Genomic DNA, 19,782 nt, shown 5'->3' with positions numbered 1-19,782 from the left:
TATACTTTCAAACTCTCTGTTATATTTAAAATGCATGTAGGTTTACCTTTTTAAAAAAATGACTTTAATGTAATATCATCTCTTTTAATTAGAATAGCTGTTATGTTTACATTTAATATAATTCCTTAGAGAGTTGGATTTATATCTGCCATCTAGTTATTTTCTATTTGAACCACCTGTTTTATGTTCCTTTTTTCTCTTCTTTATTTCATTTGAAATAAAATATTTTTCATAATTTTCCTTGTCTATTAACTTCTCTTCCTTTATGATGACCCTAATGATAGTAACACTCATCCTTCATTTATTATACTCTAATACTGATTATTATATTAACATTCCTCAGTAATGCTATCACCTTCGAACACTTCAACTCGACATTCCTGTGTCCTGCCTTTATGTCATTATTATGTATTTTCATTTTGCATATATTTTAATCCCACAAATTAACTACTTTCACTGTTTTGTGTAGTCAATATTCATTTCCAATTTCTTCATATTGCTTCCTGCATTTTTTAATTGTATGCTCCTTTTTAATTGTATTTTATTTTTTGTTTTTCCAGCTTTATTGAGGTAAAATTCACAAATAAGCTGCTTGCATTTTATTTCCTTCTGAGATAATTTTCCTTCCACCTGAAGAAATCCTTTATTATTTAGTGCAGGTACTAGCAATGCATCCACTCAGCTTTTATTTTTCTGGAAACATATTTATATCACCTTCATTTTTAAAGATTATGTTTGCAATTATAAAACTTTAGGTTATTAAATTTTAGCAATTTAAAGGTATCATTTCATTGTCTTCTGTCTTTACTGTTGAAAAGTTGGCACCATTTCTGCAAGTTGAGGAAGTTCCTTTTTATTCTGGTTTGCTGAGAGTTTTAATAATGAATTTGTATTGAATTTTGTCAAATTTGTTTTTTCTGTATCTGTGGAGAGAATCATAACTTTTCTCCTTTGTTCTATTAATGTGACTTTGATTTTTTTAATGTTAAACCAACTTTACATTCCTAGAATAAATTCCACTTGGTCATGGTGTATAATAATGGTGTATTATTCTTTCTGTGTGTTGATGGATTTGATTTGCTAATATTTACTTAAAGAATTTTGTACTTATTTTCATAAGGAATATTGGTCTATAATTTTCTTATTATATATTTGATAGGTTTTGATAATGGTTATGCTGGCTTTGTAAAATGAGATAAGAAGCGTTCCCTCTTCCTCTATTTTCTGAAAAAAATTGTACAATTGGTATTTCTTCCTTAAGTATTTGAGGGAATTCATAAGAGAAGTGGGTCTGGAGTTTTTAATTATTAATTTCATTTCTTAGATAGATATGGAGGGCTTTTCAGATTTTCTGTTCTTTTCAGGTCAACTTAGAAAATATTTGTCTTTTTAGAAAATTATCCATTTCATCTAGACAGTAAAGTTTGATCAAACTAGTTAGAGTATTGTCAATTTTACGGATCTCTTAAAAAAACTCAGCTTTTGGTTTCTTTGATTTTTTTTCCTCAATTTTTTTTTGGTTTCATATTTCTTTGGTGTCTGCACCTTATTATTTCCTTTTTTCTACTTATTTTTAAAAAATTGAGATATAGTTCACATAACATAAAATTTCTCATAATATGAAGTTTATTTTTTAAAGTATACAATGCAGTGGTTTTTAATATATTCACAAAGTTGTGCAACATTCACCACTCTCCAATTCCAGAATATTTTCATCACTCCAAAAAGAAAACCTATATCCATTAGTGGTCATTTCTCATCTCTTCTTCCCCAGCCCCCAGCAACCACTAATCACTTTCTGTCTTTATGGATTGCCTATTTTGGACATTTCATATGAATGGAATCACACAATATGTTGCCTTTTGTGTCTGGCTTCTTTCACTTGGCATAACATTTTCAAGTTTCATCCATATTATAGCACGTATTAGTATTTCATTCCTTTGAATGACTGGTTAATATTCTATGGTACGGATAAACTACGTTTTGTTTATCCATTTATCTGTTAATGAGCATTTGTGCTCTTTCCACTTTTAGGCTGTAAATGAGTAATGGTACTATGAATATCCATATAAAAGTTGTTGAGTGGACATATTTTTCACTTTCTTGGGTGTACCCTTACCAGTGGAATTGCTGGATCATATAACTCTATGTTTAACTTTTGGAAGAATTGGCAAACTGTTTTCCAAAGGTGCTGTACTGTGTTACATTCCCACCAGCAAAGTATTTGGGTTCCAGTTTCTCCATATACTCACTAACACTTGTTATTACCTATCCTTTTGATTATAGCCATCCTGGTGGATATGAAGTGGTATCTCACTGTGGTTTTGATTTGGATTTTTTGGGTGACTAATGATACCGAGCATGTTTTCATGTGCTTATTGGCCATTTATTTATTTGGATCATTCTCTGTTGATTATCTTTTTCTCTTGAGTTTGAATCATGTTTTTCTGTTGCTTCATATATTGAATAATATTGGATTGTACCCCCAACATTGTGACTCCTGTGTTGTAGAAAATCTGGATTCAGGTATATTCCTCCAACAAGTTTGATGTTTTATTTTAGGTAGATAGTTACCTTATCTAAACTCAGTCTTGTTATTACTTCCCTGTGATGAACAACATATGAAATCTCAGTTCAGTTCTATAATCCTTAGCTGGGCCGCTTAGAATCTTTCTCATATATGTGATTCAGGAATGAGCTAGAGATTTGGAGAGAGTTTATGCACAAAATTTGGGGCTTCCCTGTCTACTTTCCGTGTTATTTCTCCCATCACACACACTTTACAGCAGTTGTAGTTGCCCTGAATTCTGACCTTGAACTAATAATAATAAGACTGGATTTCTAACTTCTAGAAAATGTGGCACTGACTGAGGTTTGTAAACAGTGAGAAGCTCACCCTTTTTCTAAGTGCCAACCCCTCTTCTGTATCTAGTTGCTTTTTATTCACTCTCCAGTGACTTCGGGTAGTTGTTTTTTTTATATTTTGTCCAGAATTTACATTCATTATGTTTGATAAGGTTGATTCAATAGTACCTATTTGGCCATTACCTGAAGCAGAACCTCTCCTCGTAAAATAAACAATTTTTGCTAACCTGTTTCTTCAAGTGGTATAGACATTTCCTCCCAATGGCTATTCTACTAATAGGTGCCTTAAAATTTTTAACAAATATTTTCTAGTATTTATTTTTATCATTATCAAAAATTTTGAAATATCTATGATTTGTGTGGCATACAAAGCAAAATCCTTATCATTGGAGCATATTACTCTTTCTTCTTTGAATTCAAAAAGGTCATTTTGTCTATTTCCATAGATTTCTTTTTCCCCCCATAGATTTAACTACTCTAGGAATATGGCTTTAGTTTACATGGATACCTTTTGGAAACATAGCAGACTTTATTACACACAAAACTTTACATACAAGTTGTACTTGTTTGAAACCAGAGGAAGAGTTTTGGCTTTTCCATAGAATTAATTACAGGAAAATTATAAATATTATACATGAATATTTATAAGTATGTTTGAACTTTATTCATTTCATTAATATTATTGTCCTAATAGCTCAACCAGTGATTATATCATTTATCTCCTTTTGGAGTCACTGCAGTTAAGGGGATAAGAAGCATTCCTGTTTTACTCCTCTGTACTATTAGAAACTACCATTTCCTACCTTCATTGAACACAAAATGGTATAATTGCCTTCACTGAACACAAAATGGTATCAGGGTGGGTTTGTGGTTGGATCTTAAATAAATGGAATATAGAAAGAACTATCCATGTAATTTTCTAAATAATTTTTGTAAAATACAAAATTCCTCATTCATTCTTACTTGCTCTTAGGGTACCATTAACTTCAAATGATGATGATGATGAAGATAAAGAGAAAATGCAGTGTGACGATATCATGTCAAAGACATCACCTGATAGCCCCTCTTTGGTATCAACTCAGCATAACTTGGAATTGTTATTTCTTAAAGAAAATGATACGAATGTTTGTGGTGTAAATGATTCAAAACACATTTCTTCTATTGTTGATACACTTCCCAAAGGTGAGATTTTTTTTTAATTCATTTTGAGTGTCAGTATTAAATAGTTAACATTCATTGGATTTTCTTCTTGGGAGCCATCATGTATAAACAGTTAATAAGTTAGACTTCTTATGTTACAGATTTCCTAACTTCTACTATTTAAAATTTCTGGTGAAAAAATTAGTTTAAAAGTATATATGCCAGGACTTCCCTGGTGGTACAGTGGTTAAGAATCTGCCTGTCAATGCAGGGGACATGGGTTCAACCCCTGGTCCAGGAAGATCCCACATGCCATGGAGCAACTAAGCCCATGTGCCACAACTACTGAGCCTGCGCTCTAGAGCCCGTGAGCCACAACTACTGAGCCCATGTGCCACAGCTACTGAAGCCTGTGTGCCTAGAGCCTGTGCTCCATAACAAGAGAAGCCACTGCAGTGAGAAACCCATGCACCGCAATGAAGAGTAGCCCCCACTCGCCGCAACTAGAGAAAGCCCACGCGCAGCAACGAAGACCCAATGCAGCCAGAAAAAAGTAAATATGCCAACAAATGTCAGGTCTACAGTGGCCTAATACTACTACTCTGGAAACAGTATTTAGAAGTGAGCTGGCCTAAAGAGCTTTTCTTGGTGTCTTAGCTTATGAATTGAAAGACATGATATATTATTTAGTTATATCTTCTCTTTTTCATAGATATAAAAATAGAGGTTCTAGATACGTGTAATGACTTTTTCAAGATCATAACCAATTGGTGATAAAGCAAGAACTTGAGCCTAGGTGATGGTTGAGCAAGAAAAAATGATGATACTTACATTTTAATTATATGGTATTTTAAAATAATAATCCTGTGGTGTAGTCTGGTTTATATATTTGACATAGAATTTCAGATTGGGATATGGAACCATAACTATATTGAATTTGGAGTTTGAATTATTTTTCCTTTCTAAAAGGTATATGACTGTGTGTATATAATTTTTATAAACTTTAGCTACCTGCTAATAACATTTTGATAGTAATCCTTATTAGAGTTATCACTGTTACTTGGGTTCATTTCCCAGACTCCTCTCACTTAGAAACATATGTTAATGTTAATGGCTCTATTGTTGGCTATTCTCCACTCTACTGCTGAGGCCAAGGCAGAGTGAATTCCCAGTATATATCTTCTGTAGATAGAAATGTAAAATGTGACTTATGACTACTCCATTCAGTTCTGCTTTATTTATTTGTTAAATATTTATTTATTTATTATTTTTGGCTGTGTTGGGCCTTAGTTGTGGCACGCAGGATCTTCATTGCGACATGTGGGATCCTCTGCTGTGGCACGCGGGCTTCTCTCTAGTTGTGGCACACAGGCTCCAGAGCGAGTGGGCTGTGTAGTTGTGGCGTGTGGGCTCCAGAGTGTGTGGGCTCTGTAGTTGCAGCACGTGGGCTCTCTAGTTGTGGCCCACTTGCTCAGTAGTTGCAGCACGCGGGGTTAGTTGCTCCACAGCATGTGGGATCTTAGTTCTCTGACCAGGGATTGAACTCTCATCCCCTGCATTGAAGGTAGATTCTTAACCACTGGACCACCAGGGAAGTCCCCTACTTTATTTTTTATCAACATAGATTCTTCATAATATTAGTGTCTGAAGAGAACACATTGTCAGAAATCCTTTCTCTGAAACAGTTTGATTCCTAATCTCATTCGTTTAAAATAATAAATTCCTTGTTACTACTTATTTCTGAATTTTGTTTCCCTTTATTTTATAGAAAGCCATTCCCACTCAGACCAAAGTTCCAGGAGTTCTCTAATGAGTGAGATGAAAAATGCCCAGTCGATGAGCCACAGAGAAAAGTCATCTCCGAGTAATGTGACTAAAAGGAAAAAACGTGTATCATCTTGGGAATCAAATAATCCAGCAGACACTCCCTGTGTAACAGATTTGGATCAACAACAGATTTCAAGTCCAATATTAAATTGGAATAATGAAATAAAAGATTGTACTAACGAAGCAAATATTAAAATGCAAAGAAACATAATGTGCCTTCCTGCCTCATCTGAGTCTGCAAGTGAACCTATTGCAGAGGGCATGAATCCAGTTCAGGGTACTGATGACTTTCAGTTGCAAAAAACTGTGTATGATGATGACATGGATTTAACTGCTAGTGAAGTAAGCAAAATTGTTACAGTTTCAACAGGCACTAAAAATAAAAGAGATAATAAAAACCCAAATGATTGTGGAATGAAAACTTTCAGAAAAGTGAAAGATCCAAGCTCTGAAAAAAAGAGAGAAAGATCAAAGAGACAATTTAAAAATAGCTCAGATGTGAATATTGAGGAAAAGATCAAAAATGGACCGGAAAGAAGATCTGTTGTCCTGGGTGGCAAAGGGGATTCAGAAGAACCAAATTTTATTTTCAGTACTGAACAGCTGACTCAGTTGAACATGCTGAAGAAAATAACCCTTCATAATGGCTTTGATCAGGATGACAGACAAAGTACACAGTATAACAAAAAGAGGAAAAAAATTCATGTAACAGATGATCAAGAGGAAACATACTCTTTCTCCCAAAGTTCAGATAAATTCCAGCAGGACAGTAAATTTGATATGGGTCCAAGTTCTCTAGCTTATAAGAAAAGTAAAACTTCTAGACAGACATTTGTGATTCATACGTTAGAAAAAGATAACTTATTCCCAAACCAAAAGGTTAAAGAAACCACCTCTGAAAACCTAGGAGTCACAAGTGAATTTCAAACAGCTTATCTTTCCAACAAAGATAATGGAAAGTTATGTGATTATGAGACCCAAAATATGTTAGATTTGAAAAAGCATGTCACTGATATGCAGCCCACTCAGCAAAATGAATCAAAAATAAATAAGAAGCTTAGGCAGAAAATAAATCGGAAGACAGAGATAATTTCTGAAATGAACCAAATACTTAGGGATAATGCCAAAGATGTGCAAGGCCCAGAAAAAGGTAACTTTTCCTTCCAAACCCGAGAGGATAAAGAAATCATCTCTGGAAACCTAGAAGTTTCAAATGACTTTCAAAAATCTGGTCTTTCCACTAGCAATAATGGAAACCTGTGTGATTGTGAGACCCAGAATATATTGGGTCTGCAAAAGCAGATCACCGACGTGTACCCTGTTCAGCAAAATGAATCAAAAATTAATAAGAATCTCAGGCAGAAAGTAAATAGGAAGACAGAAATAATTTCCAAAGTGAATCTTTTAGATAATGACAAAAGTGGGTATTGCCCAGAAAAGGGTAACTCTTTCTTTCTAACCCAGGATAAAGAACTTATCTCTGAAAACCTAGAAGGCACAAGTGAGTTTCACACACCTGCTCTTGCTTCCAAAGATAGTAGAAACCTATATGATTATGACACTCAAAATGTTTTGGGGGTGAAAAAGCATGTTTATGATATACAACCTGCTTGTCAAAATGAATCAAAAATAGATAAGAAGCTTAGGCAAAAGGTATGTCGGAAGACAGAAATCATTTCTGAAATCAACCAAATATATGAGAATGATGACAAAGGAATGCATAACCCAGAAAAAGGTAACTTATTTTCTCTAACCCAAAAAGATAAAGAAATCATCCCTGAAAACCTAGAAGATGCAAATGAGTTTCAGATAGCTGATCCTTCCCTCAGAGGTAATAGGAATCCATGTGATTATGAGACTCAAAACCTTTTAGGGGTGAAAAAGCATGCTACTGATACTGGGAAGCAAAATGAATCAAAAATAAATAAGAGTCTCAGGCAGAAAGTAAGTCGGAAGACAGAAATAATTTTGGAAATGAACCAAAAAAATGAATTTAACGACAAAGGTGTACATGACACAGTAAAAGGCGCCTTCTTTTCCCTAACCCCAAAGGATAAAGAAACCATTTCTGAAAACCTAGAAGTCACAAATGAATGTCAAACAATTTATCTTCCGAGCAAAAATAATGGAAATTTATATAAGACCCAGAATATGTTGGATTTGAAAAAGCATGTCACTGATAAGCAACCCGCTCAGCAGAATAAATCAAAAACAAATAAGAAGCTTAGGCAGAAAGTAAATCGGAAGACAGAAATAATTTCTGAAATGTACCAGATATATGAGGATAACGATAAAGATGTGCATGGCCAAGAAAGCTATACAAAAGATCTTAATTTTAAAATAAATAAATCTCAACAAAGACTTGAAGGCCAAGGTATTAGTGGATACTGTATGGAAATCAACAATAATGAAAAAGAAAATTGTGGTCAAATTTCAAATCCTTACAAACCAGTTAAAAAACATGGGAAAGAATCATCAGGCAAGGCAAAGAACATTTTGGCAAAAGGTAACAACAAACCTATTTTGCACTTAACAGGTTCTTCACAGACGTCTGTTTCCTTAGAAGCAGGTTTAAAACACACTACTGATGAGACAGATTCTGACCCTGGAAACCAAATGGAACTACATAAGAATCCAAAGCAAAGCACTACAACTCTGAATAAAAAGAGAGATATCCCCTTCATGGAAGTGACAAAGGAAGGAGAGTGCCAGGTCAAAAAAGTAAATAAAATGACATCCAAATCAAAGAAAAGGAAGACCTTCGTAGATCCTTCTCCAGATAGTCATGAACTAATGGAGATAATATCTGACACCGTTCAGGGAATATCAGTTGAATCTGAATATGCTGTTAAGGAAAAAAATTTGGAAAATGAGGAGATTGTCAAAATTAAGCCAGACTTTCACACAAAAATGTTGAAATCTTTATCTCAGATGAATTCACCTAACAGACAAGATTCTTCCTTTAACAGTATTCCTGAGGGTTCAAAACCTATGAGTATTTCTTCTAGTAAAAATCTGAAAGAAAATTTTGCTCTGGAGAGCTCACCCATCTTTCAAATAAGTGATGATGTGCATGAGAAGATGAAGAAGATGAAATTTAAAGTCAACCAGAGAACACAAAGATCAGAAATAGGTATGTCCATACCAGAAGTGATCAAGTTTTAAAATTCTACATATTTTTTCATTTAACCAGTAAAGCATTTCTTGTTACAACTGATTTTTATGGAATTTTAAAACAGTGTATAGTTGTGTAGCCCGATCTGTAGAAGCAATATGGAGGAATTTAAAGAAAGTTTAATACTTTGAGAAGATAACAATGAGAGTGGCTTGGACATTTATACACTAAAAAATGTATTTGGCCTTTAGCACAAAGTTGTCTGATAATGGCATTAGGCAGATAATTTCCTTTTTCATATTTTTGAAGGAAATTGGGTGTTTTAAATGTATATAATAATGAATTGCCCTGGTTTGATTTTACCAAAGACAATTGCAAATTTCTTAAGGTTGGGACTCTCTCCAATAGCATATATTTAATATGATCAACACTTATTCTAGGTATTTTAGAAGATTAAAAAATAAACAATACCAACTCCCTTTCCTCAGAGTACATGTATGGAAAAGTAACAGGTACAGTGTTTAAATATGGCAAATGCTTTAATAAAACCACACATGTTAAGGGATGTAATGACGGGGAATAATTTTGGCTAGAGGAATCTGCAGAGGCATCATCAAATAGATAGCATTTTAAGCCCTAAAGCATAGGTAGGATTTTTACCTTTAGTGTTTATTTCTTATTTTCCCCAGTTATTAAAATAATACTCATTGCAGAAAATTGAAAGTAGAGAATCAGAAAATAGTAGAAAAAACAATCACCCAGAAGAACTGCAGTCAACATTTTGGCATATGCATGCAGGCTTGAATCTATGCATTTTAAAATATATACTTGAAATCATACTATATATAACATTACTTACCTCACTTTTTCCCCTTAACATTGACGTTCTTTTGTTGTTAGCAATTTTGCAACATTAGACATTCCCGTATCAATTAAAGTTTTCTACTGGGAGCCTAACATTTCAATGTATGTATATAGAACACTAGGATCTTTATGGATAAGACTTCAGATAAAAGGAATACTGACGCAAAAGAAGTGCCAAGGTCTAGAGTTGCAGGACATTTTAGAGACTGGTGAGCCGTCTTTCATCTCTGTTCCTCATGGTGCCTTTCATAGCGTGAGCAGTCGATGACAAATGTTGAATGAATGTGCAGTAATTTGCATGATTCGGTGACTAGAGTTGAATTCATGAAGAATTTCTGTCAGCCTAAATGTGATTTCAGTATAAAAATATTGCAGGCTACTACTTGCTAGTTTGTCTTAAATGGTAGGTCTCTTTTCCTCTCATTATTGCTAGAAAAAAACTGATTTACAGATAATTTCAGTGCTACTTTTGTAAAATTTAACATTATAACTTGATTATTAAGTTTAAAAATTTGCTACCAATAATTTACAAACCAATAAATATCCTATGTGTAGTTCCATATCTCTATATATACTGTTAAAAATATTTTTGAAAACAATACTCTTTTCAGGTGTTAGAATGCTACAGGACTTGACAAATACCAGTTTTGTTTCAAATAACACTGCTAAATCTGAAAACAAGTTAGAAGATCTATCTTCAGAGCTGTCAAGCCGAAGAAGAAGATGTACTCCTCTCTCTTTAAAAGAGCCAAGTCTCAAAGGGTGAGTATCTCAATGACATAAAAGCGATTTCAGTGCGGTACTGTAAAATACATGCTTTCAAAAAGATTCCTGCCTGAATTAGTATTTGAACACTTCTGAGTATCAGTGAAGCATGTATTGTTGACATGTAACAACCACAGTATGACCTGGGTAAGGTTTGAAGAAACGTCTTCTTTTATTCTTTGAACAGGCTTAAAAAAATTTTTTTGTTGCCTATATTTGTAAACCTCATTATTTGTTACCCCCATTTATTGATTTTCTACCTTGTCCTTAGGAGAATTCAGCGTGTTTATATGTCCTTTGGTCTCAAAGAATAATAGTCCTTTTTCTTTTTTTTTTTTAAACCTCAAACATATACCCCAAAAGAGGGAATAGTACTCCCCCCACCATTTATCCATCCCTCAGCTTTTTTTTTTTTTTTTTTTTTTTTTGCGTTACATGGGCCTCTCACTGTTGTGGCCTCTCCCATTGCGGAGCACAGGCTCCGGACGCGCAGGCTCAATGGCCATGGCTCACGGGCCCAGCCGCTCCGCGGCATGTGGGATCTTCCCAGACCGGGGCACGAACCTGTGTCCCCTGCATCGGCAGGCGGACTCTCAACCACTGCGCCACCAGGGAAGCCCATCATCCCTCAGCTTTGAGAGTTATCAATATTTTGCCATATTTACTTCCGCTCTCCGTTTTTTGTTGTTGTATCTTTAAAGCAAATCCCTAATATTGAGTCATTTAATTCCTAAAACACTTCTGTATATATCTCTAGAATATAAAAACTTAACAAAATTGGACAACAGTGATCACAACTAACAAAATTATCAATAATTCCTTACTATCATCTAATAGCAAATCCCAATTCACATTTCCTTGATTATCTCAAAAAATGTCCAAATGCCTTTTACATATGTTTTATTCAGAATCTTATTTTTCCAAGGATAAATGAAGTTACTATTTCAGAGAACCTGATCATATTTGGGATGGTATTTCCAAAAGGATAGAGAGAAGTATCCTCAAATTTTCTCTTTGCATTTGTTTCAGTGTTTGCTTTTATAAAATTAAAGACATTGATCTTTTTTGACAGGTATTTTAAAACAATAACCAGCAGGTGGCAGCAATGCAAGAGAGGGTGCAAGAGAAGCCAGTTAACCAAGGGCTTTTTTAAAAAACAGCTTTATTGAGCTATAGTTCACATATCTTATGTTTCACCCATTTAAATTGTACAATTCAGTGGGTTTTAGTAGAGTCACAGATACGCACACCATCACCACAGTCAATTTAAGAACGTTTCTTCATTTCAAAAAGAAACCCCATGCCCTTTAGCTGTCATTGCTGTATCCCCCAGCCCTAGACAAGCAACCAATCACCTACTTTCTGTCTCTATAGACATCCTCTTCAGACATTTCATATGAATGAAATCATATAATATGTGATCTTTGTGACTGGCTTCTTTCCTTAGCATAATGTTTTCAAGGTTCATCCCTGTTGTAACATGTATGAGTAGTATTTCATTCCTTTTTATGACTAAATAAAATATTCTATTGTATATATACACCACATTTTATTTATCCATTTGTCTTTTGATGATCATTTAGTTGTTTCCACCTTTTGGCTATTAGAAATAATGCTCCTATAAACATTTGTGAGTTTTTTTGTGTACATATGTTTTCATTTCTCTTGGGTATTTGCCTAGTTGTGGAACTGCTGAGTCATATGTTAGCTATGTTTAATCGTTTGAGGAACTGCTAGACAGTTTTTCAAAGCTGCCGTACCATCTTATAGTCCCACCAACAGTGGGGCTCTGTTGGGTTCTGATTTCTCTATATCCTCACCAGCACACTTGTTATTATTTGACTTTTTGATGATTCAAACCATACTAGTGAGTGTGAAGTGGTATCTTATTATGGTTTTGATTTTCAGTTCCCTAATGACTCATGATTGAGCATCTTTTCATGTGCTTATTGGCCATTTTTATATCTTCTTTGGAGAAATGTCTGTTCAGATCCTTTGCCCTTTTTTCAGTTGGGTTATCTTTTTCCTATTGAGTTGTAAGTTAAACTTTTTATTTTGAACTAATTTTATACTTACCAAAAAGTTGTAAAAATAGTAAGAGGTTTCTCATATGTTCCTTACCCAGCTTTTCCCAATTCTAACATCTTACATACCTATAGTACAATTATCAAAGCTAGAAAACTAGCATTGGTACAATACAAGATCTGGGCACTAGGTATTCTCACTGCTTATGTTGTGTTGTATTATCTGTTGTTGCATAACAATATTATCATAAACCTGGTGGCTTAAAACAACACACATTTATTTTCTTTTGGTTTCTGTGGACCAGGAATCTGCACTTAGCTAAGTTGGGTGCTCTGCTTAGTGTCTCACAAACCTGCAATCACAGTGTCATCCAGGCTGATTCTCGTCCGGAGGCTCTCCTGGGGGAAAATCCGCCTCCAAGGTCACACAGATTGTTGGCAGAATTCATTTCCTTGTGGTTACAGGACAGAGGGCCCCAGCTTTTTTGCTGTTGGCTGGAGGCTATCCTCAGCTCCTAGAGGCCACCATTAGCTCCTTGCCCCATGGGCCTCCCAACATGGCCACTTACTTCAAAACCAGAGAGAGTCTCTAGAGCAAATCCTATGGCAAGATGGAGTGCTATATAATGGAACATTTACTCAAAAGGGAGACACCCCATCACTGTTGCCATTTCTCTTGGTCAGATCCAACTCAGAGCTCCTGTCCATACTCAAGGAAAGGGTATAATACAAGGGCATGAACACCAGTAGGCAGGGATCGTGGCGGGGTCCTCCACAGAGTCTGTCTACCACAGGGGCAATTGATATTAGGCCCCATCAGCAGACAGAGCTAGGAAATGTATGTATTATACTAATCCATGAATATGCATACTTTTATATTTATCTATCTGTGTGTATAGTGAAAACCTTGAGTTCAGACTGATACCTTTGATTCCTGTTCAACATCACAGGGTTCATTTTAGCTTTGCTTATTTGTAATTTCTTTCGCTATTGGTAAGTAGCCTGGCTCTCATTATCTATGATATATTTATTTATTTATTTATTTGTTCAGTTCTAGCATACACATAAAGTAGTTTCAGAATTGCTGACCCATATCCCTATGAGAAACATACTAACTAGATCATAACATTTAGGTACAGTTCTTTTTGTCTTAGGTTAGTTCTTTTCTTACCACCCACCTTCAACATAATTATGTTATTCATTTGTTATTGTTTGTATTCCATTTTCTTCTCCCACATCTTGGTAGGTTTAGTTGTTTACTTTTGGAGTATGTGAGTCATTTCTTGGGTTGTACAAGTCAGAGCTATACAAAGTGGCATATGCCGAGAAGTGTCAACTATATTCATTCCTGCTACCCCATTCCCATTACTCCTCCTTTCTATCCTATTTTCACCACCTCCTGTGGATAATCAGTTCCTTTAGTTTCTGGTTTATTGTCCCTGTGTTTCTTTTGCACAAATAAGCAGATATATGTATATCACCCTTTTTCTTACATAAAGGTAGCATACTTAACTACTTTTTTGGGCTTTGCTTCTTATCATTTAACAGTATGTTCTGGAAATCACTCCATATCAATCTGTAGAGACTTTTCTCATTCCTTTTTACTGCTGAATAACACTTAATTTAATTAATTCTTTTAAAAGAGCTACCTATTCTAAACTAAATATAGCAAAATGCTGTAATGAAATAGTATTCTATTTTAGTTTAGATCTTCTGGGCATGCAGATTACCTGGTAATCAGTTTAGTTGGCAAATTTTTTAAAACCAAATATCACAATGTACATTAGTATAAATACTAAGAGTAATAACAATCCAGCTGCTGTTTTTTTCCTTTTGGATTGGGAATGGCATGCAGCAGGTATATCACAGCTTTTGATAGACCCCCACTGAGAATAAATACTGATGGAAACTGCTTACAGTATATTATGGAGTGGTCATCATAGGCGCTGAGAGTAGGAGCAGCAGGAGTTACCAGGAAGGTAATACAAATATATTTTTTAAAGTCTTTATCTCTTAAGTCCCAAAGTACTGAACATAACAAAAGGGGACATTTTAAATAGTAAAAGCCCTAATCCACAAAGAGTATGTAATAGTTATGATATTTATGTACCAAATAGCAGAACAACTACTTTTATGAAGCAAAAACTACAGGAGATACATGGAGACAGATAGGAACACACTAATAGATTTTAATATACTCAGTATAAAACAAATAAAGTGGGCAAAAAATAAGTAAGGGGATGGAAGGTCTAAACAACATAATGAATAGGGTAAATCTTATGTATACATATCAAACTCCACACTCTGATAAGAGAGAATACATATTCCTCTCAAGTGTTCATGGTACAATTACAAAAGCATATCCACACCATGCTATGAAAAACATATACCATGACCGAGTAAGGTTATTCCAGGAATGCAAGGTTGGTTCAGTATTAGAAAACCTATCCTCATATACCATATTAATAAACCTAAGAAACTAAAGCATATGATTTTTTCATAGATGCTGATAAAAGCCTTTGACGAAATTCAAGTCACTCATGATTAAAACACTCGATAGACATTGAGGGATACTTCCTTATAATGATAAATTGTATATACATACCTTAATCCTAAAGGCAGTATCTTGTTTAATGAGGAGACAATGGAGGTACTTCCACTTAAATTAGGAACAAGGCAAGAATGCCCACTGTTTCTGCTACTATTCAACAAGGGATTGATGAACTAAATTCAAACTGGTGGTTACTTCTTGGGAGATGAGAGAACTGTGATCTCGTCTTGCAAAAAGGAGCACACTGGAGGCTTGTGAGGTGTGGTTAGAGTTTATTTCTTAACCTGGGTGTAGGTGTATCAGCATTTATTTGAGTTTTTAAATTGTACATTTTTATATATTCTTATATGTATGCTAAAGTTCGTAATAAAAAGGAAATATATAGTAAATCATGAAATGTGTAAAATCTATGTTGATTAATTTCTCTTAAACCTTATTTATAATTCCCACTATCATAGAGTATTTTAAATATATGACAAAGCTTTGTGGTTTGAGGAAACTGCTTTCTACTGGTATGATGCAGCAATTTTCCTCTCCATACTTTGCAGCAAAAGCATTAGCTTTAGGTTGTTATTATTGTTAATCTTCCTTTTTTTTCTACTTTGCAGGAAGATGAGAAGATGAGTGAATTTATAAATTCTGGTTTTTCTGAATTCTCAAACCATAAGAAGTCAAAACAAGGGTATAACTAAGATCAAGAAGATGAAACATATGACAAAAAGTTTTGGGTTTTTTTTTTTTCTTTTTCATTTTCTGCCTTTTCATGGAGTGTTTATTCTTATGTATAGATAATATGCATAAAATAGCTATTTTGTAATACTGACCTTTTAAAATTATTTTGGTCATCCTATAACATCTTCCTGCTCATTTAAGCTCCTTTCAACCAACCTTTAACTACACAATAGCTATTAGCCTTTTAACCAAATAAAATGTATTATAAATACTTTTGCATTGGTTACCTTGTTGTACACCAAGCTATCTTGTTTTGTTTTGTTTTTAAAACCATTCAGTAAATGTGAACACCTGTAAGATTTTAAAAGTCACCTTCTGCCCTGGCCAGTTGTCTTTCACCCTTCGTTTCTTCAACTTTCAAAATTACTTCTTCAATTGCAGCTTCTGTATTACTTCCATTATGTGTAATCTGATGACTTGTCTGAGGGGTTAACCTCTCAGGCTCTTTTGAATTTGGTTTTTATAACTTTAAGTAGTAAATCCTATTCCTATCTGAGATTAATGAACATAGCTCACTGTATTCAGATGACTAGTCAAATTCTATTCTGCCTATATGGAAAAGTTTTCTTGAGACAATATCCGACAACGAAAAGGGTGGGCCCAGAAATCTGCATTTTTAACAAACACCGCAGATAATTCTGGGGCAGATTGTCCTAGGACCAAGCTTTGAGAAACTGCTGTAGGACTACAGAGTCCCACAGAACTTACTCATTATCAACAGTGTTGGCTGAATGGAGGCTAGAGGCTTTATTAAAGGAACAGTTTACACAGTGGTTAAGAGCTTGGCATCCTGACAGTCTGTTCCTTTCCTGTACTCCTATTACTTTAAGGCTTCGGACCTCCTAGAGTCATTCTCTGGTATTATGTTTCCTATTGTTTAGTTCTATTTTTTTCTCCTTTCCATGAGGTTTGTCTTTTCTTTTTTTCTGTTCCCATGCAAATTATTTTTCATTGTATGTATCACACTTATAAACCTTTTCTTTTATTGTTGGCGGAATTTGGTCACAGCAAGAAACAAATTTCCTATTCCCATATTGTAAAGACATCTACCCATGGTTTCATTTTGTCTTTACATTTAAATTTCTGATTCACGTGGATTTTGTTTCATGGTGTGAGATACGAATGCAATTTTGACCTTTTTCCAAATTATTCCCCATTAATTAAAAAGTCCGTGTTTTCCACTACTGATTTGCAGTGCCACATTTTTCAATGTTGTATTTCCATGTACACTTAAATTTATTTCTCAATTTTCTGTTCCCTTTACTTGTCTGTGTTTCTTTTGATGCCCCACTACCATCCTCTTTAAATTATAGAGACTTTGTGGGAGTTTCAAAGTTTCCCTCATGGAGGTTTTCCACATTTCTTGATGCCTAGGCATTCTTTCTTTTTTCCTGGTAATATAAATGGGAAATAAACTCTGTTTTTGTTTGCAGTATTTTCTAGATCTATCTCCTGAAAACCAAGCTATCTTTACTCCCTTTTTCTCCCCAATTCTTAATGCCTCTTGTTGCTTTCTCTTGTCTAATTGCATGGCTGCTACCTTATGTTTAATGTTAAATAGCAGTGACAATAGTGGGTATCCTTGTCTTGTTCCTGATTTTCATGGGAATGCCTCTGGTTTTATCCCATTAAGTAAGATGCTGTGGTTTGAGCTGGTTATGTATGTTTATAATCACATTAAACTATTATCTATTGATTATTATTTTATTGAGTGCTTTTTAAAAAAATTATGAATGAATGTTGAATTTTGTCAAGTGACTTTTGGTGCTGATGGAGACTATTAGTTAGGGTCCAGCCAAGAGATAAAAACCACAGATATAAATTGTTAACCATATTCTAGAGAATTGAACAAGAACTGAAAGGGCAAAAGGGACTAGGGGAGTATCATAGAGGAAGTAACTATGGGAAGCACCCACCATCTCTGGGGCTGAGGGAACACAGAGAAAAGGATGGAAGTATTGAAACTTAAAGGCTTAGAGGAAGACTTTAAAGGCTTAGAGGACTCTAGGGGGAGGGTGTGCAACTGGTTGGTGCTGTTTCCCTGAAGGGCCACACAAGACTGGTCCGATAATGTGGAGAAGCTGCGAATTGGAGCCAGCTGTGGCTGCTGAAGTCAGTTGTTCCCGCCGCGTGAACCACTCTGTGGTGACGCTGACAGGAACAGGAAGCAAACAGGAACAGCAAATGTCTCTCTCCTCCATCCTTCCAGTTCCCCTCCATCACCTATCGCCAGAGACTGGAAGGGAACCTGGCAAAGGAGAAATGTGATTTGCCAAGGCTTAGCCTTACAGTGGAGTAGAGAAGTGTGGATTTGAAGTCAAAACACAATAGCTTAATATGAACCAGCACAAAAAGATACATGATTATCCTCCTTTGATATATTCACATAGTGAACTATATTCATTAATTTGTTGATCCTGAAACAAATTCTTGCTCTCGTGGAATAAACCCCACTTTTGAATGTGTGCCAGCTCTTGTCTCAACTCTAAGCCCATCTCTCTATACTTTGCTGTGTGATGCCAGAACTCTGCAAATCACGTTTCTTCTTTGCTGGCTGACTTTTAAGCTTCTGTCAATAGGGGGCGATAGAAGGAGATGGAAAGTCAGAAAGAGGGAAGAGGGACTTGCTCCTTCCTGCTGGCCTGCTCTTCCCCTCAGCATCACCTCAGCATTGGCGCTTCACGCGGGGGGCGGGGGCTGGGAGTGGGGTGACACGTGGTCCCAGTCACCAGCTGGTTTAGCACTCCTAGAGCCCACACTGCTTGAGCTGTACCCCCTCCCGGGCCTCAGGCCTAGCTCGTCAGGGAGCCGCCTCCAGGCTCCTGAGAGAGCAGCACCCTCCTTGCCACACGCCATCATTTGAAATCTGAGTGCCCACTGACCCCCGGAAGCCCTTTTCCTACCTCCTGAGGTATTAACAGCAGCTGAGCAGTGCCCTCCCCTCAGAGGTCTCCTCTTAAGTTTCCAAGTTCTAATAATCCCAGCCTCTTCATTTTTTCCCTGGGGAGGTTCCTGTTCATTGCTGGAGGGAATGCAAAATGATACAACATTTATAGAAAAGGTTTTGACAGTATCTAGCAAAATTATTCAATACATATGTGTATAAAATCATTTGACGCAGCAATCCCACTTTTAGGTAACTATACCAAAAATTCTCTTGAAAAGAATACAAAAATTTCACTATGGTATGGTTTGTAATAACAACAAAAAAGGAACAACATAAGCAGCAATAGGGAGCAGCTAACTTGAAAAACAAGTGAAAATGAAAAGTATCAAGATGGTGACAAACAGAGATAACTGACCTTAGAAAAAGAATTTTAAATGTGTATCTTTATTAGGGTGTACTCTAAGAATAAAAGAACTGTAAAGAAATCTTAAACTTTTATTTACTAACCTTATTGCGGCCATAGTATTGATGTGGTTGTTTTGAAATCGATCTAAGGACAAGATAAAGCAATTATGTTGGAGTTTTAGAACCAAGATTTTTGGCATAAGCGAAAAGAGATACAATTGTAAAACCCAAGATGGTTAAAAAAAATTGAACCTGAATTAAGTCAAAGCTTTAGATCCGTAAGCAGGGTTCAAGAAGTCAGTAGCATGGAGGAACAAAGAACACCAGGGAGAAGCAACCAGTCATATTCAAAATGTGGTTCATTCTATAGGACAGCTGACCTAGGTTTCTTCTTCAACGTGTTGATAGCTTTAAAAAGGAGGAGTGGATGAGGAGACTATTCTAGATTTAAAAAGACTGAAGAGACAACAAGGACGTACATCAAGTAGAAATCAAATGTAAAAAGACATTTTTTTAGGACACTGGGAAATTTGAAGATATTAAAATACTTATTTTGTTATATTTGATAATGGCATTTTCCTTTGTAAGAAAAAAATTTTTAATGTAT

The 19,782-nt window shown here is 35.3% G+C and overlaps 1 protein-coding gene across 1 annotated transcript in view; it reads left to right on the top strand.

Moving 5' to 3' along the window:
* Nucleotides 1-17,535, top strand: part of SGO2 (shugoshin 2) — a 30,395-nt gene extending 12,860 nt beyond the window's left edge. The window contains exons 6-9 of the mRNA XM_060106687.1: nucleotides 3,839-4,047; nucleotides 5,774-8,965; nucleotides 10,423-10,573; nucleotides 15,760-17,535. Coding sequence (XP_059962670.1) covers nucleotides 3,839-4,047; nucleotides 5,774-8,965; nucleotides 10,423-10,573; nucleotides 15,760-15,775 — 3,568 coding nt within the window. The 3' untranslated portion in view covers nucleotides 15,776-17,535. The remainder of the gene's footprint in view (nucleotides 1-3,838; nucleotides 4,048-5,773; nucleotides 8,966-10,422; nucleotides 10,574-15,759) is intronic.
* The last annotated feature ends 2,247 nt before the right edge of the window (nucleotides 17,536-19,782 follow it).

This window comes from Mesoplodon densirostris, chromosome 8 (genome assembly GCF_025265405.1).
Source record: "Mesoplodon densirostris isolate mMesDen1 chromosome 8, mMesDen1 primary haplotype, whole genome shotgun sequence".
In the NCBI taxonomy this organism is placed as follows: Eukaryota; Metazoa; Chordata; class Mammalia; order Artiodactyla; family Ziphiidae; genus Mesoplodon; species Mesoplodon densirostris.
This window is presented reverse-complemented; position numbering and strand designations above follow the sequence as displayed.